Here is a 26,172-nt window from a genome sequence, read left to right as displayed (position 1 = left end):
ACCTTGTACATTAAGAGGCGGTCATCAATTGTTCTTTCGAACAACTAGTATTTTTTGGTAATCGTGGCACACCATGGATGCACAAAGAGACCCATAATGATTTTTTTAATTTGAGTTCCACGGAAAAATAATAATTAGTTAACCATACCGGTGAATCTTGGAGCAGTTTCTAAACACTCTAGCCCTAAACACTGATAACTATACCTGTGAATCTTGGAGCAGTTTCTAAACAATATTAGTTGTATATTTTTAATACTTCCTCCGTCCGAAAATACATCTCTTTTTATCCATTTTGATGACAAGTATTTCCAGACGAAGGCAGTTGACACGGAAATATGGTAAATTATTAGACAATAACGTACATTATGGTACCACTAAAATATGCCGACTTCAGTTGACACGGTAGTGCGCAGTGGCCCATGGAAGAAAAGACGTCACATATGGACAGATAGCAGGTTGTCTTTTCTTGATCATAGTACCAACAAGGAGACCATAATTTCGTTAAACAACAATCGAGTAGAGTTCATACGCTAGTACATCACAGTCGCCCACAGAAAAGGATATCGGGAAAGCAGACATACCATCGTTGTCTTAGCATGCGGCATGTCCAGCAATGCACATGATGTGGAGGAAAGGAAGCTAACAATAGGCTGAAAAGTCTTTGCTACACTACACGGACTGTGCAACATGCATGTCGTTTGCACTATCGTTCTCCAGCCACTCCCTCTAAATATATAGTTTACAAATATTGCACTACTACCTTATACATTATGGCGTTAGTACTTCAAAGTTATATATTATTGGTAACAATATTTCGAGAAATACAGTAATTGTTTGGAAAAAAATTCTGCTAGTCATTTCTAAATAACATGGTGACTCCATCGGTGAATGTTGGAGCTGTTTCTAAACAATATTGATTGTATAATTTTTTGATATGTCATTAGACAATTATAGGCATTACGGTGACACTAAAAATGGTTGGCTTGAGTTGAGATGAGTACACAACAACCCACGTGAAAAAAGACAACACAAATGGACACAATATGGGGTTTTCTTTATCATAGTACCATTAGGGACACCATAGTACCAAGTATCTCCCAAGGTGACTTGGGAAAGCCTTCCTTCCCTCGATCTCTGCCGGCGAGCCCGTCGATTTGCCTCCCCTCCGCCCGCTGCTCTGCCGGCCGGTGGCGGGAAGGAGAATCCTGATGTCTCGACTCCCGCTAGTGTGTAGATAGTGTTTTAGTCCCCGCATGTGAGGTGTTTGGATGGATGGTTGCGCTCCTTCTTCGAGTCAGTGTTCTGGGCTCCAATCTGCCTCAAGTTTGTCCGCTGGGACGGATTAGACAGAGCTCCGACGTAGATTCCTGCCATCTCCTTGGCGCGGCGAGGTTAGGTTTTCTCGCCATGCCTACAAAACAACGATATTTGGTGCCAGGTTCTTCAGATCGATTCAAGGATGCAATGGCGACACCATAGTACCTCAGGGCGGCCCTGAGGTCTGAAGATAGTACCTTCGCAAAAAAAAGAAGGGACACCATAGTACCTTTAAAACAATAATTGAATAGAATTGATAAAATAGCTTGCAGCAGTCACAAAAAAGTCATAAGGAAAACAACAAAATCATTCTAAAACCTATTCAGTGGACATACCCACCATTGTCTTAGTCTGGGGCATGTTCATGTGGTCCGTCAATACACGCGATCCACGGGAAGGAAACGAACAATAGGCTGAATTTTCTTTGCTACACTGACACTGCACAATGCATATTTCGTTTGCACCATTGCTACATTTGCCATGATATTTTCAACAACATTTACTTACTATACTACCACCTCTCTATCCATATAAAATTATAAAATAACATTTTGTGCATGTAGCATTTTATGTATTAACATGTATGAATAAGACCTACATGGTTTCATGTTCGAAAGGTGTTGTCTTTTTATTTAATTACGCACAAGACTTCCCCTTACAGTAATTACTACTTTAGTATATATTTTACAAATGTTGCACTACATTAAGACGGTCGTATTTTGAAGCTATATATTGTTGGTTGCACTATTTTGAGAAGTATGGTAATTGCTATGGAACAATAACAAAGATTGAGATGCATTGCTCAAGCGTTCTTTCAAAATATTTGAATCCACAGTGACCGTATAACTGTGGACATGAATGGCTGCAAAAGATCCAACGCAAAAGTATTTTAGTTTTGAGTTTTGAAAGGTAGAAACGGAATATAGAACCTATTGAAGAGACGTACCCACCGTTATCTTGGCTTGCTGCATGTTCATGTCGTCCACCAATTCGTGGGGAAAGGAAGTCCAAGATTGGCGGATTAGTGTTTGCTACACTTGCTCTGCATCATGCATGCCGTGTGCACTTGTCGATCATGATGCGGTTTGCACTTGCCTCTACATCATATTTTGCTACAATATTTACATCATTTACTTACCTGACTATACCACCTCTCTAGCCATATAATATTTTAAGATAATGATTTCTTGATGTAGCATGTTATTTATTAGGATGTACTCACTTTGTCTCATATTAATTGTCGCTCAACCGGATGTATCCAGACATATTTCTGTGTTAGATACTTGTATTTGAGGGACAATTAATATGGAACAGGGAGAGCATATATTAATAAGACCAACATGTTTTCGTGTCAATTTTTCACTTTTCGTACGATTTCATACGACAAGACACAGTCACGTCTCCCGAGGTTTGGGCCCACACCACCAGATGAGTCTGATCGTACAAAAATTGTATGGATTTCTGTCGTACGTATAGCATCTCTCTACTTACATCCTCACATGGACGACTTCTTCTTATAGTAATTATTGTTTAACATGTATCTTTTATAAATGTTGCACTACTACCTTAAATATTAAGGCGGTAATATTTTGAAGCTATATAACGTTATTTTGAAGCTACAAATGTTGGCACCGATCTAGCGGTCGTGCACTCCTGATCTAGGTCCGGTTGCGCTCTGTGTGGGGGTGCATTGGTGAGGGATTTGCCTTTCATGCTCCAGTTCCGGCCATGTAAGCCCCTTGGCCATTGGACTTGGCAGGGCTCTCTCCGGTGAGGTTGTAGTCAGTGCTGGTGTGCTCCACTAGCGGTGTGGGTCTTTGTGGTGACCATTCCGGCCTGTTGTGGCGGCCTCGATGCGGATTGCAGTGGCCACCGAAGAGTCTTTTTGAGGGTTGTCTCTGCAGATTCGATGGTTGACTTCAGCAGCCAAATGCAAACTATGGATGATGACTTGAGGTAGAGGGATTGTGCAGCGGCGGTGCCGGAGATCGCATGTAGCTGTTGGGATCACGTAAATGTGTTGACAACAAAATTTGAGTGACTTCGATGGTGGTGTTACTTGAACACCCGGTCTCGATCTTCAAGGTGAAAGCCTTGGTCTGATCTGAATTTGTTTTTCTTAGAAGTGGAGATGTTTTTACGTTATTACTTTGTACGGACTGGTTCCTCAGGTGAAGACAGCGCTTGAGCACCACCTTCTTTTTAAAGGTGTTGTTGTTGAAAAATCTCTTCGTTGTAGTCTGTTGATTGGGGATAATCGCTTTGGATTTATTTTCTTTTTTGTCGCCTTGGCATAGCTTTGGTTTTTATATCCACGTATATATGCATGGTATACGAGGATAGACCGAGAGAGCCTGCAGATGGCGAAGCTCGAAGGCGGCAGGAAGAGCAAGGTTGTCGACGAAGCCATGGAGAGGTGGCACAACCGTTCCTGACGCTCGGCCTCTAATGGCATTTTTCCTATTACGGTGTCCCTATTGTGAAAATTGCCAATGGAGACGGAGCACTTAAAGGCCTCTTATATATGCAGGGTAGACCAGGAAAGACCGAGAGGGCCTGCAGATGGAGAAGCTCGAAGGCGGCAGCAAGGATGTTGACGAAGCCATGGAGAGGTGGCACAACCGTTCCTTGGGCCACCGGCTGTACGACGCCTTCACCGTAGCCGGCCTCCGCGTGGAGACCATCGAACCCGGCCGCCTCCTCTGCTCCTTCATGGTCCCTCCTCGCCTCACGTCGGTACGTAGTCCTAGCCAGGGCCGTGCTCGCGGGAGTAGTGTATGTAGGAGCTTTGAACTGAAAATCGTGTATGCCTGTGTGCGCATGTCCCGCGCAACCGAAGAGCGCCAGCAACCGCATGCATGGAGGCGCGGTGGCGTCGCTGGTGGACCTGGTGGGGTCTGCTGTGTTCTTCGCCGGCGGCTCGCCGGTGACGGGGGTCTCACTGGATATCACCGTCTCCTACCTGGGCGCCGCCCGTGCAAACGTACTATACGAGTATATGTCTTCCCGCGTACTATATAATCCTTCTTGTGAGTTGGGACTTGGGACTAACAAACGGAGGCATGCTGCATCCATGTAGGAGGAGATCGAGATCGAGGCTCGGGTGCTCGGCATCGGCGACAAGACGGGGTGCGTGACCGTGGAGGTGAGGAGGAAGGACACCGGCCAGGTGCTCGCGCACGGCCGCCACACCAAGTATCTCGCCAACGTCTCCAGTAAACTGTGAGGGTCCTTCCTATCATGGAAGGGCCACAGTGTAGACGCGTAAAACGGTTGTCTTTGCTAGCCAACTATGTTGATGAGAGTCCGAGCACGGGATATTCCATGCATGGATTCATCGCTCGTCATTGCTGTGATAATTGTGCCGGTTGTTGTCAAAATTTATCTCGTTTCAAAATGTTTCATTTGGCTTTTTTCTCGACATGTATCATCATGTTTCGTTACGTATTAATAAAAAAGAATGGACTTATTTTGGATCAGCTTCGCTGATGCACGATGACACGGTGAAACATTAAGACACATTTTGGAACGAGAAAAAGAATGCCAATGTAACGCTTTGGAATAGGATAAATTCTAAAAAGAGTGAAAAATATGTAGCACAAATCCTCTCAAGTGCGCATGACCAATCCTTGACCATCAGCGAACCAATATGTGGTTGAATGGTTAGAGAGACGGTGGTATCCCCAGCCCATCAGAATTCAAATCCACGTGCTTGCATTTATTTCTGGATTTATTTTAGAATTTCCGGCAATGCGCATTCAGTGGGAGGAGATGTTCCCGTCGATGATGAGGTGCCTAAGGTGACTTTGTAAATTTCAAGATGATATGACGGCTCAGTCTTTTGGAGGTGCTCATAAGGGTAAGGTGTGTGTGCGCGCGTTCATAGGGGTGAGTGTCTGCGCGTATATATGAGCGCTTTCGTCTGTATTGATGTTCAAAAAAAAATCCTCGACCATCAGGTGCCGTTGTGATCCACCTCAGCATGGAATCTGGCCAGGCGGTGAGCAGCGCGTCGCGTGGAAAACTGTTTTGCTGGTATACGCGCTATACAATTTCTGTAATTAAATGGAGTGATGTGTAAAAACAGTACTAGTATATGGCATGCTGACCTACTCATCCATATGAAAACTTGATTTACCTTAGCATGAATGTGTGTCTTAATGTTGTCTGTTGAGAACACTTACACTTAAAGCAAAACAAGAACCTCGAGGTCCTTAAGACCTTAAGGGTCCTTATAAGTGAGAACTCGGCCTTGGCACAGCGATAGACAGCAAAAAGGTTTCATGTCGCCGGCCTGGATTCAAAGTCGGTTTCTCCTACATGAAAATAAGGCAGGGTGGCTTTTAATTTCCCTCTGTTCAAATCCTTTTTTAAGCGTTCTTAAGTATGAGCCGGTATGAGCCGGCGTGGAGATCCCCTTCCTCGTCAGATCTGAGGTTCGACTCCCCTCCCCTTCAGCTCCCTCATCCTTCCCGGTTCCAGCAGCTTCGTCGCCGGATTGGTGTGAATGGGTGCCCGGTGGTGCGGTTTTGGGACCGTGGGAAACCACTGGTCGGCTGGTCCGGCCCGGCAGCAGCGACGCCCTTGGGCGCCGCCCTTCCTCCTTGGAGGTGCAGCTGAGATCCCAACCCTATCCACCCCCGCTCCCCTCCCGGATGAAAGCCCAAAATCCTTCTAGGATTGGGCGGTGACGGCGCGCTTCGCGTCGTGCCCTCCTTGGAGGCGCCGCCTGGGGAGTGTGCGTTCGGGTGAGGGGCGACAAAGGTGGAGTTTTTGGGCGGCCCTGGTTATCAGGTGGCAGTGGTTGATCTGGCTCGCAGGGAAGTCTGTCCCCGCTCCCCTCAAGTGCGGTGCTCCTTTGCGGTGGCGTGTCTAGCTCAGCTCCGGTGGTACGGCGTCTGCGATCCGATGGTAGGGGATAGGGTTCCTCTTCCCGGCAGTAGCAGCACATCCCTGGCCGTGGACGCCCGGTGTTTCTCTTCAACGGCCGACGACTCCTGCTCCTCGTCGTTCTGCGGCCTCTCCTGATGTCCTTGCTGCTCGTCCTTCAGTGGCTCCTCCCGGTGGCTTTCCCGCTGTTTTTCAGGTGTCCTAGGTTGCTTCGGTGTGTCAGATGAGGTGTGCTCATGTCCTAGGAGGATGTGCTCTGTGACTGTTCCAGGACTCGAGGACGACATCTCTCCTGCTCTAGGATGAGCGTCTCTCATGTCCGTCGGCGGCGCTTTTCGATCCAAGGTGAGAGGGAAGGGTCCCTCTACGGCGAGAGCAAAGGAAGATGCTTGATTTCCTCCAACCTTGGACTCGATCATGTCCACAACTCCACTCTGTTTCTGTAGGTCCTCGTTGTGCTCATGCTGTTCGCAATTCTCGGTTCTTGTTTGCTGCGGTCGGCGGCGTGTACTAGCTTGGGCTTCTCTTTTTGTTTTGAGCTAGTTTTCGGCGTTGAGTTGTAAGCTTTCTAGGGTGCTCCCTTGTATCGTTCAGCCGTTGTGCTTGTTCCTGTGTTGTAATTCCTGGCCGGTTGATGGCTTTGTTAATTCAAAGCCGGGCTCATCGCGAGCCTTCGTTCAAAAAAAAATGATCACCGACGATAAGACCCGTGAGATCGGTCCGGACTCCCGCAACCCCCCCCCCCATCCCCTCTCCCACACACACATATTTGTCTCCGATTTGCGAGAGAAAATGCATCAGGACCGCGCCACGAACCGATGCAGACCTGCGATAGATGGCTTCCGTTGTTCAGATAGCGCGATCCGAACGGATGCGAGAGGTTTGAGGATCAGTATTGGAGATGCCCTAAGTATCCTATCATGTGCTTTGCCACGCACTTAGTGATTACCCATGCACCGTCGCCATCGTCGTCGATTCTTGGTAACATATGGTCGGTGGCAAATGCTCTGATAGTAGAGAAGAAGAATTGTAACTCTTGTTAATAGCAATCACATGTGCAAAGAGTGTAGGCAACTAGGCATCATGTCAAACTGCAGGGTCAAACAATATTTCTTTTCTTTCTTCTGCATACAGGTCAATCGAGCAAAGATCATGCGGTTGTCACGACTTCCAACTGAGGCCCACGTCCAGTTTCTCAGCGTACTTGCACGCTCACAACACACTAGTTTTTTCTAGGGCTGCTCACAACACACTAGTGCGCTGCCATGGATAGCTCCTCTTCGGCGCCAGAAACCCTCTCACGTGGGCCGGCCCCAACAAACCTCGATCACTCGAGTCGCCCCCAACTGTCCGAAATCACTAATTGAGAAGCATCTATTATCACTCCCATCTTTCCAACTTATGACTAGTAGCGTGCTGCATGTACGCCATTTGTTGCAATTTGAGTGGTTTTTTTTCATAGATCTGTTTATTTAAAAAAAAAATCTCTTAAACCATGTGTCCAAATCTCGAACCGTTTTCATCATTGGATTTCTCGCGTCGAGAATCTTTAAAATTAGATCCCATGTTGATAGGTTTTGACGAACTTTTTTCACAAAAAAAACCTGACGAAAAAACCAAACAACGAGCACGGTTTTTTCCCTTTACGAAAGAGGCACGCTCATGCCTCCCGCGAAATCCTAGCCGTGCCTCTCGCGGAAGCAAAACCGTGCCTCTTGCGAAAGGAAAGAAAAAAAAATGCATTTTTCCGTTTTCGAGAGGCACCGCCGTGACTCTCGCGAAAGCAAAAACGTACCTCTCACGGAAGGAAAGAAACAGAAAACGTGTTTGTTTTCGTTTACGAGAGGCACGGCCATGACTCTCGCGAAAGCACAACCGTGCCTCTCGCGGAAGCAAAATCGTGCCTCTCGCGGAAGGAAAAAGAATAGAAAATGTGTTTTTTTTTTCATTTCCGAGAAGCACGGCCGTGACTCTCGCGAAAGCACAACCGTGCCTCTCACGGAAGCAAAACCGTGCCTCTCGCAGAAGGAAAAAAACAGAAAACACGTTTTTTTTTTCATTTTTGAGAGGCACGGCCGTGACTCTGGCGAAAGCAAAACCGTGACTCTCGTGAAAAAAAACGTATTTTTTCGTGAAAAATTTTTTTGCCTCCAAAAGCTAAGGAAGACCATGGAAAACCGAAATGTCGAAAAAACTGGAAAAAAGCCCGTTTGAAAAATTGTCTAAAAAATTGACCTTTGGAAAAAACATGAAATTAAAACCAGCTCATATATTTGAAAAAAAAACATTTTTTTTTGAAAAAACATAGATTCATGAAAATAAATCATGAATTTGAAAAATGTTCTTCAGTTTTAGAAAAAACCATAGATTTGCAAAAAAAAGTCAAGAAAATGATAAAAGTTCAAAATTTCTAAAAAGGGTTCATAAACTTGGAAAAAGTTCATAGATTTTGGAAACAAAAGATCACGAAGTTGAAAATGTTTATCGATTTTGAATTTTTCTTTTACAAATATGAAAAAAAATCATTTTTAAAAAAAGTTTATAGACTTGTAAAAGTAATACTGTAATATCACGAAAATAAAAAAATAAAAAATTGAGAAAAACATTCATGATTTTTTCAAAGAATTTTTGAATTGAAAAAATCTCACCCATTTGTAAAAGTAGGGAAAAGGAAAAAAAACTGACTGGAAGCTTCCTGAAACCGACTTGGAAAGCTTTTGGAAGCTTCCCAGAAGTAGCAACCGAAACCATTGAATACAGTTAATTGGGTCGGCCCACTGAGAAACGATGGAAAAGAGGGGGCTCTGGGTATGCGCTAGTTTGCAGCAACACCTATACTCGACGCCTGAAGCGCCTAATAGGGTTTGCGGCTGCCATGTACAGGCGAGCAAATCCGGGCGCTGTTCTTTTGGGAGAGTACAAGTTGCATGGAAGGAAAAGTATAGATTGCCCCATGAAGGAAGTACATGTTGCACCAAAGAGTACAAATTATGTTGTGCGGGAAGCACACGTTGCAAACACCTCGTACCTGAGAAGATCATTACACTACATCGATCGTCCATGTGCAGTCTATCAATCCGTATCAACCGTGGGAGTGAGAAGTTGGCAACTCTGGCATCATGAAGCATGAACCGTCTAATCTATCTTGTGCTTTGCCACGTACGTAGTGATTACCCATGCATTGTTACCATCGGATAGAAGCCACATTTTCCATGCCGCAACGTCGATTCTTGCCAACGTATGGTAGGTGGCAAAATGCTCTGGTTGTAGAGAAACAAAATTGTAACTCTTGTTTAAAACAATCACATGTACAGGAATCAAGAATGTAAGCATCATGTCAAATTTCAGGGTCCCACAAAGTATTCATTTTATTCTTTTGAGTACACAGTTCGAACAAGAGTTTTGATACTCTCATCACCGGCAGATTTTCTATACAATTAACATACGAGTTGACATACGTGAAATCTTCTTTTTTTTTAGCAAAGGGTAGCTAGCCTTTATTGATTATGCAGGATGTTCGTGGGAATTACAAGGGTGTCATGCGGGACAGCCAACCACAGGTGTCTCCCTACATGCAGAGAGACACCATGTCGAGCTAGCTTGTGGGCTTCAAAATTCAAAATCCTAGATTCAAAATTGAAAGAACAGGAATTAAAAAGACTTGTAGTTTCAGCAATCTCTCTGATGATGCCTCCTTCTTCGCCTCCTATTTTCTGCTGGATATAAGACACGGCTTGCTTGCAGTCTGAAGCTATGAAAAGCTGATTTTCACCAAGGTCCAGCGCCAACGCTTGAGCTTCCCTGCAAGTGATCGCTTCTAGAACAGCCGGTTCAAAAAGCCCTTGGATCACCAATATGGACGAGCCCAGATAGTTGCCGCCCCGATCCCTGCAAATGGCTGCAGCCGTACCCACTCCATGGTCCTCTGAAACGCCTGCATCTACATTTATTTTCACAGTTCCTTCCGGTGGTGGTTGCTAAACTCTCGCCGGTGCACTTCTTGGCGCTCTAATCACATGTGGCTCACTTGGCTGCTGTAGCTGATCCAGTTCAGCTATAAAGCGAGTAACAAAAAGGTGAGTTGACAGGGGGCTTTGGTTTATACCTTCATGTATCAGTTTTCGGCGAGCATACCAAATTGACCACAATGTCACAGTCATCCGAGTTAGTTCCTCATGGTTTAAAACCTCAAACATGGAAAACAGCCAACTTCTTGCTGATGGTTCAGTCGTGGCGATCATATGTTCCAGCAACTCATGATCGACAAGAGCCCATACGCAGCGGGCCATATTACATTCTATTAAGCTGTGCCTCCAAGAGTCTTGCATACCACATACAGAGCATAAATCATTTGTGGACATTTTCCTATGTTTTCTGACATCCTCGGTAGGAATAGATTGTTGCGCCAATCTCCACAGAAAAACCTTTATCTTGGCCGGCACTGTTACTCCCCATAAGAATTCCCAAGATTTTTCAACTGCCGCTGTGTTTGAAGGCCCCGCTCGCTGATCCAGCCAATCTACTCTCCTGGTTTCCGTGGCCACAATCATCCGATAAGCTGAGCGTACAGAGAAGATACCATTCTTTTCGAAACCCCATGACCAAAAATCCTCAAAATTTCGGGTACATAGTGGGATTCTCTGAATTGCAGCAGTATCATATGGCAAAAACACTTGCTCCAACAACGGTACATTCCAGCTGGCATTTGCTGAATCAACGAGTTCTGACACGTATTGTGGTGGCTGAGCTAACAGTGACACAATAGGCCTCATATTCTCCTTCCTTGGTATCCAGTTTGTACCCCAAATATTGGTTGTTTCTCCATTTCCTATACGCCTGATCAGTCCTTGTTTCAAGGTATCCCTTCCTTCAATTACTGCCCTCCAAATTTGTGACGGGTGGTTGCCCAGTGCGGCTGATAGAAAACCAGTATCCGAGAAATATGCCGATTTCATGATTCTAGCACTCAATGATTCAGGGTTCTCAAGTATCCTCCAAGCCTGTCGAGCCAACAGGGCCAAGTTAAAAAGTTCAAAGTCTCGAAAGCCGAGTCCTCCCATGTACTTTGGCATACTCATAGTGTCCCAAGATACCCAATAGGGTTTTCGTTTGCCTCTCTTGCTACCCCACCAAAAAGCTTTAATCATAGAAGTTAGATGCTGCAATAGGCCACGAGGGAGTTTAAAACAAGACATGGAGTAAACTGGTATAGCCTGAGCCACTGATTTTATTAAGACTTCCTTTCCAGCTGCAGATAATAATTTCTCCATCCATCCTTTTATTTTGCTCCATAGTCTGTCCTTGAGGTATTTAAATGCCCCATTCTTTGATGCCCCCACATCTGAAGGCATCCCAAGATACTTCTCATTCAACTGTTCATTTGGGACATTCAGAATCTGTTTAATTGCCGCCCTCACTCCTTCAGGACATCCTTTACTGAAAAATATAGAGGATTTATCTTTATTTATTCTCTGACCAGAAGCAAGTGCATATGTTTCCAGAAGGTGAGAGACTTCTTCAGCTCCCTCTGTATTTGCTTTAAAATACAGCAGGCTGTCATCTGCAAATAGCAAGTGGTTCACCGGCCGAGCCGATGTGGCCACCTTAATGCCACCAAGATTAGATGACTGAACTCTAGATTTCAAAAGGCACGAAAGGCCCTCTGCTGCCAGCAAAAAGAGGTATGGTGAAATAGGATCTCCCTGACGGATACCCCGTATAGGGTTAAATTCGTCAAGCTTATGGCCATTAAAAAGGACTAAGAATGAAACTGATGTTACCATGTCCATAACTATGTTAACCCACCACTCAGTGAATCCCAGCTTAAGCATAATGGCTCTCAAATAATTCCATTCAACCCTGTCATATGCCTTCATCATATCAAGCTTCAAGGCACAATGCATGTTTCTCTCAGCCTTATTTCTCTTCATGAAATGTAGACATTCATAAGCACCAATGATGTTATCTGTGATCAAGCGGCCAGGCACGAAAGTTGATTGCTCTTCAGAAATAATCTCAAGCAGCACCCTCTTGAGGCGATTAGCAATCACTTTGGATGCCAGCTTATATAAAACATTGCATAGACTTATTGACCGAAACTGAGTGAGAAGCATAGGGTTCTTTACCTTTGGGATCAAAACCAGGATGGTGTTGTTCAATTCCTGCGCACTCTCCACACCTTCCACAATGTTGAGGACCACCTTGGTTACCATACCTCCACAAATATCCCAATGCTTTTGAAAAAATTGCGCGGGAAAGCCATCTGGCCCGGGAGCCTTTGTAGGAGCCATCTGGAAAAGAGCAACCCGAACCTCCTCTACAGTGTACGTTGCATTCAGCATGTCATTCATCTCTTGTGTCACTTTGCATTGGACGGTATCAATGACCCTGTTCATTTCATGCACTCCCTCGGAAGTGTACAAATTATTATAAAAAACATTCGTCATCATTTGCATCTCCGCCACATCTTCCGTAGGGTTGTCATCCTCCCTTAACAAAGATTTGATCTTATTCTTTGTGCGGCGCATATTTGCACGCATGTGGTAGTACCGTGTGTTTTTGTCTCCTGCTCGAAGCCACTCCACCCGTGCTCTTTGTTTCCACATCTTCTCCTCCCTCCTATACAACTCAACAAGCTCTTCTTTAATTTTCAATTCCCTTAATGAAGGACCAACGCGCCCCGGGATGCAGCATTCTCTCACTTGCAACGAGACCGACGAGCCTATTGCCTCGATGGAAATTATAGTGGGCTGGCCCAGTCAGGAGATGTCGCTTCATTTGTTTCTTTCGTTGGTTGGTTTTTGTTTTTTGTAATTTTGTTTATATTTTCTCAATAATTTAAATATATTTACGTATTTCTAAAACTGTTCATTGCACATAAAAATCATGTAGTGTAAATAATGGTAGCGCAACTTAAAAAAATGGTGATATTAAAAAAAATTGTGACATTTAAAAAATGTTCATGAGTTTCAAAACATGTTCATGATATATATAAAAAAATAATATGTACAATGTAAACAATGAGTGTAATTTTAAAAACCCGGCATAACAAATTATATGTTTGTAAAATGTAGTTAAAAATGTTTATACAATGTAAAACAATGTTCGCACAAATTATTAAAATGTTTTTGCCATTCAAATGTTTTTACTTGACATTTAAAAACTCACATGTTTCAAAAATATGTTCGTAACATTTAAGCGACCGTAAATGTTCGGGAAATTTAAAAAATATGTTTGGTACCATTCAAAAAGCTGTTCAATGTGTGTTTGGAAAAAGTTTGACATGTATTCAAAAAACTTCCTAGAGCCTCCTCCATAGATGTATCTTCTCTCCTTTGATCAAGGGCTCTGGATGAGCCAAATACTCTTATAAATCATCCCTTGATGGTGAAGGAAGTAATGGGAACAAAAAAGATGAAATCCACGAAGAATCGTGAAGATTGGAGCTGTTTTCATAACTCATGGCACCTGATATGAGCTGTGGTACTCCAGGCATGGTCGTACTTCCCTGGACTACGTATGTGCAGTTTATTATTTTGGTCGTCATTTCTTCATACGAACTCCTTTTTTGGCGTTCTTGGACCCGTTGTATTCCTCTCGGAAAGCTCGATATGGAAACTTTGAAAAAAATGTCAAATCCAACTCCCCAAAGGGTCTGAACTCGGTGCCTGGAAATCCTTCGCATTGATCCTAACCTTGGTCCTTTCACCATGCTAAGTCCACGGCTGCTCCAAAACACCTACAAACACAACAAATCAAAGAAAGGAAACAAAAACTAACAGAAACTAAAAACCATGCAATGCTCACAATAAAAAAAGCGCAAAATCGAGGGAGCATGATATATGGAGTTATTATGCAACAAATGAACTTTAAAATAGGTCTAAAATAGAGCCACTCGATATCCAACTCACTTTATTCGAAGGCACTGGGAAGTGTGTGGTAATGATGCTTGATACAGGGAGCTAATGACCTAGCAACACTTGAATCTTTGGCAATTCGTGGAGGTCTAGCGTTGGCAGCTGATTTGAATCTATCTCACCTGAGAATCGCTTCGACAGCCCTGAATGAACGCATTGATGGACGTTATGCTTCAGTTATTTGAGAGATGTAGTTGAGAACGAGTAGCTTTATCTAATGCTCCATTATTATTCATGAAGGAAGCTTATCAAACCAGGAGGCTCGCTCCTTAGCTATACACGTTCTTATGTTATCCAAGGGGGGAGACATGTTTGGTTTCTAAACCCCCATGATCCGAGGGGAGACATGTTTGGTTTTCCTCAATAACATAAATTACATACAGGTTCGTAAACCACTTAGCAGGAACTATAAGTACTGGAGGCGAGCGCCAATGAAGAGAAGCGTAGATTTGAAGGCTCCAACTAGTAGATACATGAATGTACATGAACAAAGATTGGATCCAAGTATTTCCAACGAAGACAAACACCATCTGAATCCCGTGAAATTCGTCGGAGACACACATTTGCACCCCCGGGATGTGGGCTCGGAGGGAACCTTATTCTATTTTCAGGAAGTCATCATTGCCGCCTCGTCTCCTGGGCATCACATAAACCCCTAACTAAACTAAAAAACATCTAAAGCGGAGCAATAACCCTCCTGCCAACAAGGGTCATGGTCGAGGGGAGGCAGGCCGGCGGCGGCGACGACAGGAGGCAGGTCATCTCCGCGTGGGAACCACTTAGCAGGAACTATAAGTACTGGAGGCGAGCGCCAATGAAGAGAAGCGTAGATTTGAAGGCTCCAACTAGTAGATACATGAATGTACATGAACAAAGATTGGATCCAAGTATTTCCAACGAAGACAAACACCATCTGAATCCCGTGAAATTCGTCGGAGACACACATTTGCACCCCCGGGATGTGGGCTCGGAGGGAACCTTATTCTATTTTCAGGAAGTCATCATTGCCGCCTCGTCTCCTGGGCATCACATAAACCCCTAACTAAACTAAAAAACATCTAAAGCGGAGCAATAACCCCCCTGCCAACAAGGGTCATGGTCGAGGGGAGGCAGGCCGGCGGCGGCGACGACAGGAGGCAGGTCATCTCCGCGTGGGAGTCGCCTTTCGTGGGCAGGAGGAAAACGTTTCGCACGTCATTGACTACCACATCGAGATCACATTCTTCTTCATTTAATAGTTGTCGCGCCTATGCAACCCACCAGCTTCTACCAAAGCATCGACCCCCACGACCCCACCACCCTTCGTCTTAAATTACTTGTCTTGGATTAAAGACAAGTAAATTGGGACTGAGAGAGTATGTACTACTAGGGATGCAGGCGCATGTGTTCACAACCGTATTTTTTGGAGCAGCACAATTTTTAAAGCAGGGGCGCGCTACCTCATCTCCGGCCGTCACTCCGCAGGCTTCGTGGACATGTCCGCTTGCGTCCTTATTTTAGGCAGGGCATGTTTTTCTAAAAAGCCAAATGCTTAGATGCATCTCTAAGAGCAACTCCAATGGAGCGACCCATTTCGTTCGCGGCCGTCTGTTTGGGTCGGTGCGAACAGAAAAGGCGGCCCAACGCGCCAACCTAAACAGACGCGCGTCTGTTTTTCGTCCGCGTGAGATCCATTCCCGGCCCATTTTTTAGCCTGATTTGCGTCGGCGCGGAGCCGCCGCCCATCTTTGCCGGCGACTCTGCCAGCTGCCGCCGCCTCCACATCCGCCCAACAACGCCGCCCCTGCCCCCAGTCGCCCGTCACGGTCATTTTACCGCCGGGGAGCAAACTGGTTCCCGCTGCCGCTTCCCCCAACGCCCAGCCACCCCGCGACCAAGAAGACGCCTCGCCGCCCCCGTCCCATACGACCGGCACGCTCGTCGGACGCCGTCACACTCAGAGGACGCCGGCAGGGCAGCTAGCTGGTCTGTGGGCGCCGCGTCTCCCCTCGCCGGCCGTCTCCTTCTTTGACGCCCGCAAGCTGTTCGACAGTTTGCCAAGGTACGAAAAATGGACTCCGCCGACGAGTTCTTTTTCCATAATTTCCTTTGCGACTCCGACGATTCGTCGTCCGACGACGAGGAGGAGATATTGGTTGCCGTCTTGGTCCATCACCACCTGAACAACCAGCGGCCGTTGTTAAGTGGCTCCATTCCGGGCCACCTTCCGGCGTTGAATCGTAACCGAGAGAGCGGGCATTTCCTTCTCTGGAAGGACTACTTTGATACAACAAACCCGTTGTTCAAACATCACAAATTTCGACGCCGGTTCCGTATGAGTAGGCATGTTTTCAACCGTATTAGAGAGGGAGTGGACGGCTATGATGACTACTTCGAGTGCAAAGAGGATGCCGTCGGTAAGATTGGTTTCTCCTCTTATCAGAAATGCACTGCCGCCATCCGAATGCTTGCATACAGAGTGCCCGGTGATCTCATTGACGAGTACATCCGTATGAGCGAGTCTACATGCCTAGAGTCCCTATATAAGTTCTGCAAGGCTATGATTGCTGTGTTTGGCCCTGAGTACTTGATAGAGCCGACAGCTGAAGATGCAACCCGTTTGTTGGTGATGAATGCCAGCAGGGGCTTCCCGGGGATGCTTGGCAGTATAGACTGCATGCACTGGGAGTGGAAGAACTGCCCTTCTACTTGGCAAGGGCAGTATAAGGGACATGTCAGGGCTTGCACTGTCATACTAGAGGTCGTGGCGTCTCAAGATCTCTGGATCTGGCACTCTTTCTTTGGCATGGCTGGATCACACAAAGATATCGACGTGCTTCAGCGCTCGCCGGTGTTTGCTAGGCTTGCCGAAGGCAACAGCCCACCGGTGAACTTTACTGTCAACGGTCACAACTACGACAAAGGGTACTATTTGGGTAACGGTATCTATCCTCAGTGGACCACTATTGTCAAGACAATACCCAACCCCGTCGGAGAGAAAAGAAAAAGATTTGCCCAAGAGAAAGAGAGTGCAGAAAGGATGTCAAGTGTGCCTTTGGTGTTTTGCAATCTCGATAGGGCATCGTCCAGTATCCTGCTAATACTTGGAGCACGCAGAAACTATGGGAGGTGATGATTGCTTATGTGATCATGCACAATATGATCGTAGAAGACGAGCGCCCGGAACGTCTGTACGATCAAGGCTTTCAGTTTCAGGATGAGAATGTTGTGCCTGAGCATGGAGTAGCGGCAACAATTGAGCAGTTCACTCAGTTTCATGAAAACATGCGTGATTGGAAAACTCATGTGCAACTGCAAAATGATTTGATTGAGCATATGTGGACTCATGTTGGCAACCAATAGATGTATCTTCTTTTATTCGTTTGCAAAACTATGTGAAACATTTTTATTTGTATTTGGCCTGTAAAACTATACTATTTATTTGGGCGGCTAAATTATTTTTGTTTGTTAAATTTTCGTTTCACAATATGTTGTAATGCAAATCAATGTAAAATTGGACGGCCAGCCGGCCACGCCTGCACATATGGATCGACACGTTGGGCGTGCTGCCGACCCATATAAAAAACAGGACGGACACCGGGCGGGCGGCCGACCCAAACAGATAAAAAGCGGACGAAATCACCGTCCGTTTGAGTCGACCCGTTGAAGTTGCACTAAATGGTACTCCAAAAAGAGATACTCCATGTATTATCATTCGTATAAGACCAAAATGTGGAACTGTCTAGTTTTTTTTTTTAGGATTGGAACTGTTGTCATTTCACGGAGAAACAAAATGCGAGACGAACCGACTTTTTGGAGCATAGAATGCGTGTGTGGTGTATCACCATAAAGGGCCCAAGAAGGCATGCACAGACCAAGGCCCGCTGAACGGGACGGCTTGAGACTGGACTTGCGGAGTAGCAGCCCAGTACTGGAATGCGGAATATCCTTAGACCATCTTCAACAGGCGCGTTAAACTAGCGCCACGTCGAAAAATTCTTTCTTTTAGCGTGCGCGTAATCGGAATAGCTGCTCCAGCGGGCGTGTGAAAAACGCGCGCGCGGCATACGTAGTCCAGTATGCGGGCCGAAACGCAATCGCGCGCCGCTTATTTGCTGCGCCCGCTCCCGCGCGCTGGACTCTCGCGCGCTCGCTCGCACCTTCCACCCCCGCCGCCCCCCGCGCGCGTTGTGTTTAATTGCACTATTTGTTGTATTGAACAATAAACTGTTTGTTTGAGTTGTAATAAACGAAATTAAACTATTTATTTTTGTTTGTTTTTTATTTTTTTGCTTTTGTTTTTGAATGCATATGTTGTTTGTGCGCGCCGCGCGCGCTGTATTTTTGCGCGTTGCTGGAGCGGCGCGCGCTGCATTTTAGCGCGGCTGCTGGAGCCAGCGCTGCACGCCACGCCAAACCAAGCGATACGCGTGCGGTATATGTGTTTTTTGTGCGCGGCGCTATCGGCGGCGCCTGTTGGAGATGCTCTTAAGCCCTAATAAATAATGAAGCTTCTCTGCCTATAAATACTCCCACGACCCTGAGCCATAAACCTCACCTCAAGCCAGTGCCAGCCTCTTTACTTCCCCGACTCAAGTCCTTCCTACCAAGAGCTAGCTACCTCGCCATGGCGTTCTCCAAGCCCCCCGCTCTCCTGCTGCTCGTTGCTCTGTCCGCGACCGCCATGCTCGCCGCCGGCCAAGGCTGCGGCGGCCACAAGGTGACGGTGCAGAACCTATGCGGCCAGGACCTGAAGCTGAGCCTCGAGGAAGTCGCGCACAGCGCGGCCCTCTTCCCCGACGGGTGGGTGCTCCCAGACGGGAAGCACGGGTCGTTCGACGTGTGCGCGTGGACGGGGGGCGTGCTTGCGCCCGGCGCTGCCGTGGCCAAGGTCCACCTGGGCCACGACGGCGGCGCGTACTACGAGGTGAGCACCCAGCAGTCGGGCCCCATCCGCGTCTCCGTCACCCCGCACGGCAGCCCGCTGCGGGGGCACTGCCCCACCGCCGGGTGCAAGGGCGGCGACCACTGCTTCGAGCACTCCGTCCCCGATGGCGACTGCCACGGCGTCATCGAGATGAAGATCGTCTACTACAAACAATAGGTCGATCGAATGGCCTTGCTAGCTGCTGCGTACCTCCGAGTGGTTTCCCATAATGTTGCAGTGCAGCTAGCTAGCTCGATCGTCAGTCGGTGTTGCATGCAGCTGTTGCCGGTGAATCTGTGGTGTGTTGGCGGTCACCGTCGTCGGTCGTGTAGTGTTGGATTTGCAGTTTAACTTTGTATTTGCAGAGATGCATGCATGGGCTTAGCTCAGATGCAAGTGTTTGGGTGTCATGGCTCGTGAGTCGGACACATGTACTAGCTACTGTTATTTCTACGTCTTTTCTACAGATGGTGAATTTTATTGGGTTAAAATAAAGCATCAAAAGGATACATAACACATTAAGCACACGTCTGGTCTCTACATAGATAGGATGCACACATCTTACATTAACACATACAAAAAGCATGTTAACAACTAACAAAGTCATATAAAGACCAAAGTTATGCATATGCGATGAAAAAAAAAGTCCCAAGACGATCAGATTAGCGATCGGCACACTGCCACAATGACCATATCTGCACAAACCATCTCATGACATCACATGGACGACGAGATTCTTCAACAACAATGCTTTCGGGAAGGGGGCGACACTCAAACGCCACCATCATCAGATTCAACCATTAAGGCTAGAATCTAAGTTTTCACCCTAAAGAATCAATCCGAACAAAGCCCAACAATGCCTTCAACAAGCTAACGACGTAAAAAAAATTGTCATTGTTAGATATAACCAGCTCGGCTCAAACCTAGGCTTTCATCCTGAAACTTGAGATCGACTGCTCGAATACATCTGCATCACATCCAACGACTTCCTTTGATACCTAACCAAATGAACCGGTTAGTTTAGTTAATTGTTATTTGTGTGGTTTCTAGTATATCACCAACCGCTGGCTCCTCGGTTTGTTGGTACTTAGAAACTCTAGCGGAGTTGCCAAAACTGCAATATCCATTAATTGTTACTTGGAGTCTATATTTGATGTATCCATAATCATGTGATCCACTTGTCAATGGGACATTTCTTTTTCCCACCTCGAAGCCATCCCACGTGAGGTAGGGTAGGGGTCACCCGAAGTTTCCTTCGCACCACATGTAAATACGCGTAACTGCCATATGGAACGAGCTCTACATGGCAGTCTCGAGACGCCATGTATGATGACAGGGTCAGGGAGGCCATATATGAAGGTTGTTTCATAAATTATGGTGATCCTAACAAGATGATGACCAATTCAAAAAAAGAAAGAAAGATGATGACTCTGATAGAGTATCTATTTGACCAACATTTCTATTAAAACGGTTGACAGTCGGGCTAACATAACGACTCGGCTAGAGTTGATTTTACTGAACAAGGAACACCCGGCCCGACTTTCATAACTTGTAAACGACATGTCAATTATATAAGGAATAGAGTGTTTTACCGTCAAAAAAACAAAAAACACCCGGCCTGACTTGCACTCTTTCTACGCCTTGATTGTTGGTTGGTTTTAGTCCCATTTTTTCCGTTGTGGAGTAGACCGTGTATATATGTATTGGATATCCATACTTGGACTTCATTTGTTTTTAATCATCGTAGCATTTGATAAACAGCTGCACACGGTAGCTAGGGTACAGAAAAAGCCCTGCTTGGTATTTGGTAATGCCACCAATCTTCATGTGTTTGAACGCCAATTTGGATCTGTTGCTTATGTCCATGAGTTGAGAAGTTAAAATTTGGAAACCCGCAACCTAAGCACGATGCTTCGTTAAGTGTATGCCGACATGTTTGGTTTACCTCTCCCTATGACACTGCTTGGGCATCCGTAAACATTTTGATTAAAAATCAATAAAGCTTTGCAGGGTTGTGTGTACTAGGCGGTGCCGTCCTGCTCCGGTATCCCATGCGTGCCCCTGTCGTCCTGCTCGTCAGCGAGATGCCTGACCCTGAGGTCTCACCACACAGATCTCCATGCACATCCACATATTTACTTACTAGTACAGTACTGAGTACCAAAGAACAGTTTTCTTTTGGTATCTACTCCGAGATTAACGATGTGTTTAGAGGAGAGGAAATGGGCTGGTTCAGTGTTGTTTGATGTCTTGATGCCGACCCAAGGAACTAGTTCTCTCTATCGAAAAAAAAGGAGAGACCAGTATAGGATCAATATTTTTGAAGATACAAAGCATGTTTAAACGTGGTTAGTTGCAACATTACAAGTACCAAATCTCCATCACACACACACAAAAAAAAAACAAGTACCAAATCATGTGGATTTTTTTGTTATTGTCTGATGGTATTTTTCAAATCCCTTTTTTTAGTTGATGCTTCTTTTTGACGGGAAACTTTCGATCTATTCGTTTTTAATCATGTCAGTGCAGTGAACACTGAAGGGAGCCGAAGGCGCGCCATCGCCATCACCCCTCCCTCGTCGGAGTCAGACACAACTTATTATAGTAGATAGTCGAAAAGTCGTCATGCTAAGGCCCCGTAGGACCAACGCACCAGAACACCAACCGCCGTCGAAGAAGAGAAGGTTAAATCGGAAGAATCCAACCTGAAGACACATGAATAAAGACGAACAAAGAGCGAACGCGGGCAGATCCATCAAAGACAACCACTGACCGAATCCCGCGAAATCCGCCGGAGTCACACCTCCACACGCCCTCCGACGATGCTGTAACCACACCATATTTGTCAGTTCTATGTTATTAGTATGAATGTATGATACTAGTATAAGTTACTCCTCATTATGACCAGCCTCACACGATTGCACACACTTCGATTGCTCGAAAAACATAACGAAGGCCGGTGACACAGTACTACTACGAGACAACACAAGATTTTCTTTCTATGGTACGTTCTCCAACGCCATCGGTTTCCCACAACCGCATGCAAGATCAAGCCGGGCACTCGGTCCACACGGTTCAGTTCACACAGGCGTCGACCTTCAGCTGACAAATACGGTGTGGTAGCTGGGATGTTGATGTCGGCCTACATCGTGATGAGGGCTCGTCACTTGAGAAACCGATAGCCAGCCGCGTGCTCGATATTTCAGAGACCCATACTACTCTGCTACTAGGGAAACAACACTTTTAACTTCTTGTAGCAATCACATGTACCCTCTGTTCTTAAACGGAAGACGTTTTTGTAGTTCAAGAGGTAGTATCAAATTGCAGGGTCATTCGAATACAGGTTCAGTTACAAGGATCTCACCGAGCCCCCAGGATCAGTTCCTCAATCACTCCCACTGACAGAAGGCTGAAGGCACGTGTCAAAACATACTTTACATTTCCTGCTCACCATTCCCAGATATTTTTTTTCCCATCAAATTTGGATTGCTTACCACGTATTCCACGCATTCACAGATTTTCAGTTCTACTGCATAGTACAGACATTTCACGAGAAAAAATTTCACACCGATAAATATCTCTCTATGCTGGCCACGATCACATGAATAATTTGATATTTAATCATGCGAGGAAGGATTTAGCTCCTAGAGCAATGCAGAGTCGTCTAGGATCACTCGGTCCCATCTGCGCTGGGCGCTGGTACCGGTGGCTGTGCGGCATCTTCTGGCACCGTCTCCACTTTCTCTGCAGAGCCATCTTTGGAAGCCGGCAAATTTACGTCGTCGCTTACTTCCTCATCCCAATACCTCTCGAGCAGCTTCATGGCTAATTTGTAAACCACATCATTGTCAAAATCCTGTAGCTCTTCTAAATTGTCCAGGCCACCATTCTCCAGAATAAACTGCGCGTATGGGTTCGTCACAGATTCATTGCCCTGCTTCCCAATCTCACCCTCCACGAGTATATTTTGGAGACCTTCCAGACACGTGTACACAAGATCAACATCTTGGTACTTGAGGACATTGCAGAGTGGCTCCAAACATCCCCGGCTCACCAAATATCTGCGGCCAGAAAGTGAAAAATTCATCGCAAAGCACTTGGCTCAACATCATGCGCATACAAAATAATGAAAGCAAGAACATTCAAATTGCGTGTGAACTAGCACGCAAGATAACCACTGGTTAAGACTTACTGGATTTGATCGCTTGAACCACCAGAGGCAGCATTTGATATAGCCCAAGCAGCTTCCTTCTTTAGATCAGTTTCTGAGGTCTTTAGTAGGACAATGACATGGTTCATAACATCAGCATCAATGACTGCCTGTCAAAAGAATTACGAGTAAACCAATAGTAATAGTAATAACATAATGTGCAAGATTCAGTTGACATAGGGCAAAATACTACTAATGCAACTAATGTACATCCAGTTCCCTTCGACTGAACACAGGAGCCTAGCTTTATTGGATAAACACCAAAATCAGCATATAACTTGTTACCTGAATCTGATCCTTGCTGCCGGCGGTAATATTAGAAACAATTAGACAAGCTTGTTTCTTGATGATCTTTGGATAATTTCGCGCTAATAACTGGGCTAAGCAAGGAAGAATGCCCTGTTCTACTATGACCTGAAAAACATTATTGCACAGGTTCAACACACCAAAATAAACACCGGCTAGGCATTGTAGCAAACAATAGACAATATATATAAATTTCTGACAGCGACACACATGCAAACTACAATAAATAGAAAGCATTTTATGTCAGAGGCATGCAGAGCTCCCCTAAGGTTTCACAACTTCATACTGCATGGAGTGTGCATGAATTGGTCGCAATATGGGCATATGAACTTGCAAAGTATGAAATCAGTGAGGCTGGTACCGAACAGTGGTGTTAGAGGATGAACAGCTGGTGAGGTTTATTGAGGAATTAAATGATCTAGTCAGACTCCAGTAATGTAAATATGCAATATTAGGTACAGTCATTGCAGCTAATGTAAGATGAACTTCGGGCAATAGAGCAAACACCACCAACCCCACCTGCCAATTCAGCCAACTACATAGTCGGTTCCTCTGATCTCGTTGTTGCAGTTAACTGACAATCCATATTGGTTAAATAAAGGATAATAACAAACAAATAGTATAGGTCTATACAAATTTAACCAACCTGCACTTGAGTATCATCTCCAGCAGAAATTCTTGCGAGTGACGTAATGACAGGGAGAAGAATATTAGCTGACGCATGCCTAAAATCAGGACAAAAGAGTGTTTCATATGATGAGTCATGAGTGGTTTTTCCTCATATGTGGAAATGCATATAAAACTGATTCCACCAACTTACATCAGAAGTTTTACAAGTTGAGGGCATACACCTGCATCTAATGCATCTTGGATGCCACCTTCCACACCATCGCATATATAATAAAGAGCCCAGCATGCATCTGCCAAGATCTTCTCATCAGCGGAATGGATAAGAAGGCTAATTATTTCCAGTATTGGTTTCACCTGCAATGATCAACCAAAATAGATTCAGCAAATTATTTGTTCACATGTTAACTAGGGAATATAATCATACAGAGACCCACTTGTACTTCAGCCGGTAATTTCCCAAAACAAAGGTTTGACAGTGCCCATGTGGCAGTCCTAAGAACTGAAACTTTCATGTCTTCTTTAAATTGAGCAAGTAATGGTGTAACAGCGCCATGATCAAGAACAATCTCTCTGCAGCTAGGCATGTCTGCAGCTATATTTCCAAGGGCCCATGTAGCCTGCTTAACAACAGAACCAACAATATAAGTAACAAAGCCATTTCAAAAACAATGTACCGACGGAGTATCATTCTTTGACCTGGTGTCTGATATTAGCATCTGGGGATTCTAAGAGCTCTACCAGCCTTGGAACAGCACCACACTCTGCAACTAGCAGTGTATAATCAGACGCAGCTATGTTGGTAAGCACCCATGCTGCTTCCATCTGCAAAAGGTATACCCAGTATAAGATTGTTTACAGAGAAAAACAAAGGGAAGAAACAAAAGAGAACAAACAGACGGCCATACTTGGAGCTGAGGAGGTCTTTGTCTTGAAAGGAACTCAGCAAACCTTGGCAGGACATCCGCTCTAATGATTTTTATCATGGTTGAGTTCTTCCCTACGGATATAACAATAACAAGTTAATCTTTAGCCACACACAAAAGAAATGGCATCTCACATTAAACATGTCAAGTACCGTCCGAGAGAAGTTTCCTGAACTGGACTGTGGCTTCCAGCTGAGTAGCTGTGTCATCTGACCAGACTTTATCGACCATTTCTGATAGGCCTTCAAGCTAACTGGATACAAGAAACAGAATAAGGAAATCTGGAAAGAAAGATAAAGAGTGCGCACCACAAGTAATTCCTGCATTGTGACAAAAGAAAGGATCTGATTCATCGCATAAACAGTTGACATTTGCCAAACCATAGGAGTAACTTGTCACGGGCTCCTTACAGTTCACATTTTCAAAAGCAGGCAGATAACTAGCCAAAATCTATATACTACTACTAGTGACTAGTGAGTAGTAAGTGTGTTCATCAAAACATGGCAGTGAGAAAAATCATGTAGTAATCATCTATTCTGTTGGAATTATCTTTTGCGCGTCATCTGTGGCTTCAAATATTACAGAGGTCTCCAAATTCTCAGCATGAATAAATTTCAAACATATGGTGGCAAATTACATTTTCTTACAACGACCAATGCGAAAACACTGGCAGAGTTAAAATCCTAAGTACCGCACCTCAGCGTCGGCGGCGGCCCGCAGAGCTTCTGCGGGGGGCGGAGAGGGCGCAGGCGAAGACGGCTCGGAGGAAGGAGGTGGCGCGGTGGCGTCTGCGGCCGCATCGGAGGGAGGCACGACGGGGGCGGGGGCAAGGGTGGGCTCCTCGCGGCGGCGCTTGAAGAGGCCGGCGTCGCGGTTGCGGCGACGGAGGGCGAGGAGGCGTTTGCCATGCCATGCTTCATTAATCTGGACATGCATCATACTTGGTTGTGCATAATGCCTTGCTTATGTGTTGGTTGTTTACTATGTTGTTTGCTTATTTCCAGTGTTGCTTCTTCGGGTTGGTTCCGATAACGTCGTGTGTGTGAGGATCCGTTCGACTACGTCCGTTTGTCT

The 26,172-nt window shown here is 45.5% G+C and overlaps 3 protein-coding genes across 4 annotated transcripts; 2 read left to right on the top strand and 1 right to left on the bottom strand.

Annotated features, from left to right (window-relative positions):
* Positions 1 to 3,613: 3,613 nt before the first annotated feature.
* Positions 3,614 to 4,796, top strand: LOC125528086 (acyl-coenzyme A thioesterase 13-like). The gene is made up of 4 exons (XM_048692600.1): positions 3,614 to 3,733; positions 3,848 to 4,053; positions 4,157 to 4,300; positions 4,397 to 4,796. The coding sequence occupies exons 2-4, from the start codon at positions 3,880 to 3,882 to the stop codon at positions 4,541 to 4,543; spliced, it is 465 nt and encodes a 154-aa protein (XP_048548557.1). The 5' UTR covers positions 3,614 to 3,733; positions 3,848 to 3,879; the 3' UTR covers positions 4,544 to 4,796.
* Positions 4,797 to 18,679: 13,883 nt separating this feature from the next.
* Positions 18,680 to 19,524, top strand: LOC125528087. The gene has a single exon (XM_048692601.1). It carries the CDS (start codon positions 18,730 to 18,732, stop codon positions 19,204 to 19,206), a length of 477 nt encoding a protein of 158 aa, XP_048548558.1. The 5' UTR covers positions 18,680 to 18,729; the 3' UTR covers positions 19,207 to 19,524.
* A 2,925-nt stretch (positions 19,525 to 22,449) lies between these two features.
* LOC125528085 (importin subunit alpha-4-like) lies at positions 22,450 to 25,992 on the bottom strand. 2 transcript variants are annotated; one of them, XM_048692599.1, is made up of 10 exons: positions 25,795 to 25,992; positions 25,251 to 25,347; positions 25,081 to 25,172; positions 24,872 to 24,997; positions 24,610 to 24,792; positions 24,366 to 24,529; positions 24,192 to 24,270; positions 23,525 to 23,653; positions 23,222 to 23,349; positions 22,450 to 23,090 (listed from the first exon to the last, which is right to left on the bottom strand). In XM_048692599.1, exons 2-10 carry the CDS (start codon positions 25,327 to 25,329, stop codon positions 22,700 to 22,702), a joined length of 1,371 nt encoding a protein of 456 aa, XP_048548556.1. In that variant the 5' UTR covers positions 25,330 to 25,347; positions 25,795 to 25,992; the 3' UTR covers positions 22,450 to 22,699. The 2 variants fall into 2 exon arrangements, with proteins under 2 accessions (XP_048548556.1, XP_048548555.1); XM_048692598.1 differs by having other exon boundaries at positions 25,251 to 25,351; positions 25,795 to 25,933.
* Between the last annotated feature and the right edge of the window lie 180 nt (positions 25,993 to 26,172).

This window comes from Triticum urartu, unplaced genomic scaffold, assembly GCF_003073215.2.
Source record: "Triticum urartu cultivar G1812 unplaced genomic scaffold, Tu2.1 TuUngrouped_contig_4624, whole genome shotgun sequence".
Lineage (NCBI taxonomy): Eukaryota > Viridiplantae > Streptophyta > Magnoliopsida > Poales > Poaceae > Triticum > Triticum urartu.
This window is presented reverse-complemented; position numbering and strand designations above follow the sequence as displayed.

Coding starts and splice junctions, on each gene's coding strand:
- LOC125528086 (XM_048692600.1), top strand. CDS start 3,880: ATGGAGAAGCTCGAAGGCGGCAGCAAGGATGTTGACGAAGCCATGGAG. Junction 4,054..4,156: donor TCCCTCCTCGCCTCACGTCG/GTACGTAGTCCT, acceptor GCGCAACCGAAG/AGCGCCAGCAACCGCATGCA. Junction 4,301..4,396: donor TGGGCGCCGCCCGTGCAAAC/GTACTATACGAG, acceptor GCATCCATGTAG/GAGGAGATCGAGATCGAGGC.
- LOC125528087 (XM_048692601.1), top strand. CDS start 18,730: ATGGCGTTCTCCAAGCCCCCCGCTCTCCTGCTGCTCGTTGCTCTGTCC.
- LOC125528085 (XM_048692599.1), bottom strand. CDS start 25,329: ATGGTCGATAAAGTCTGGTCAGATGACACAGCTACTCAGCTGGAAGCC. Junction 24,530..24,609: donor AATTACCGGCTGAAGTACAA/GTGGGTCTCTGT, acceptor TGATCATTGCAG/GTGAAACCAATACTGGAAAT. Junction 23,091..23,221: donor GGTTCAAGCGATCAAATCCA/GTAAGTCTTAAC, acceptor TTCTGGCCGCAG/ATATTTGGTGAGCCGGGGAT.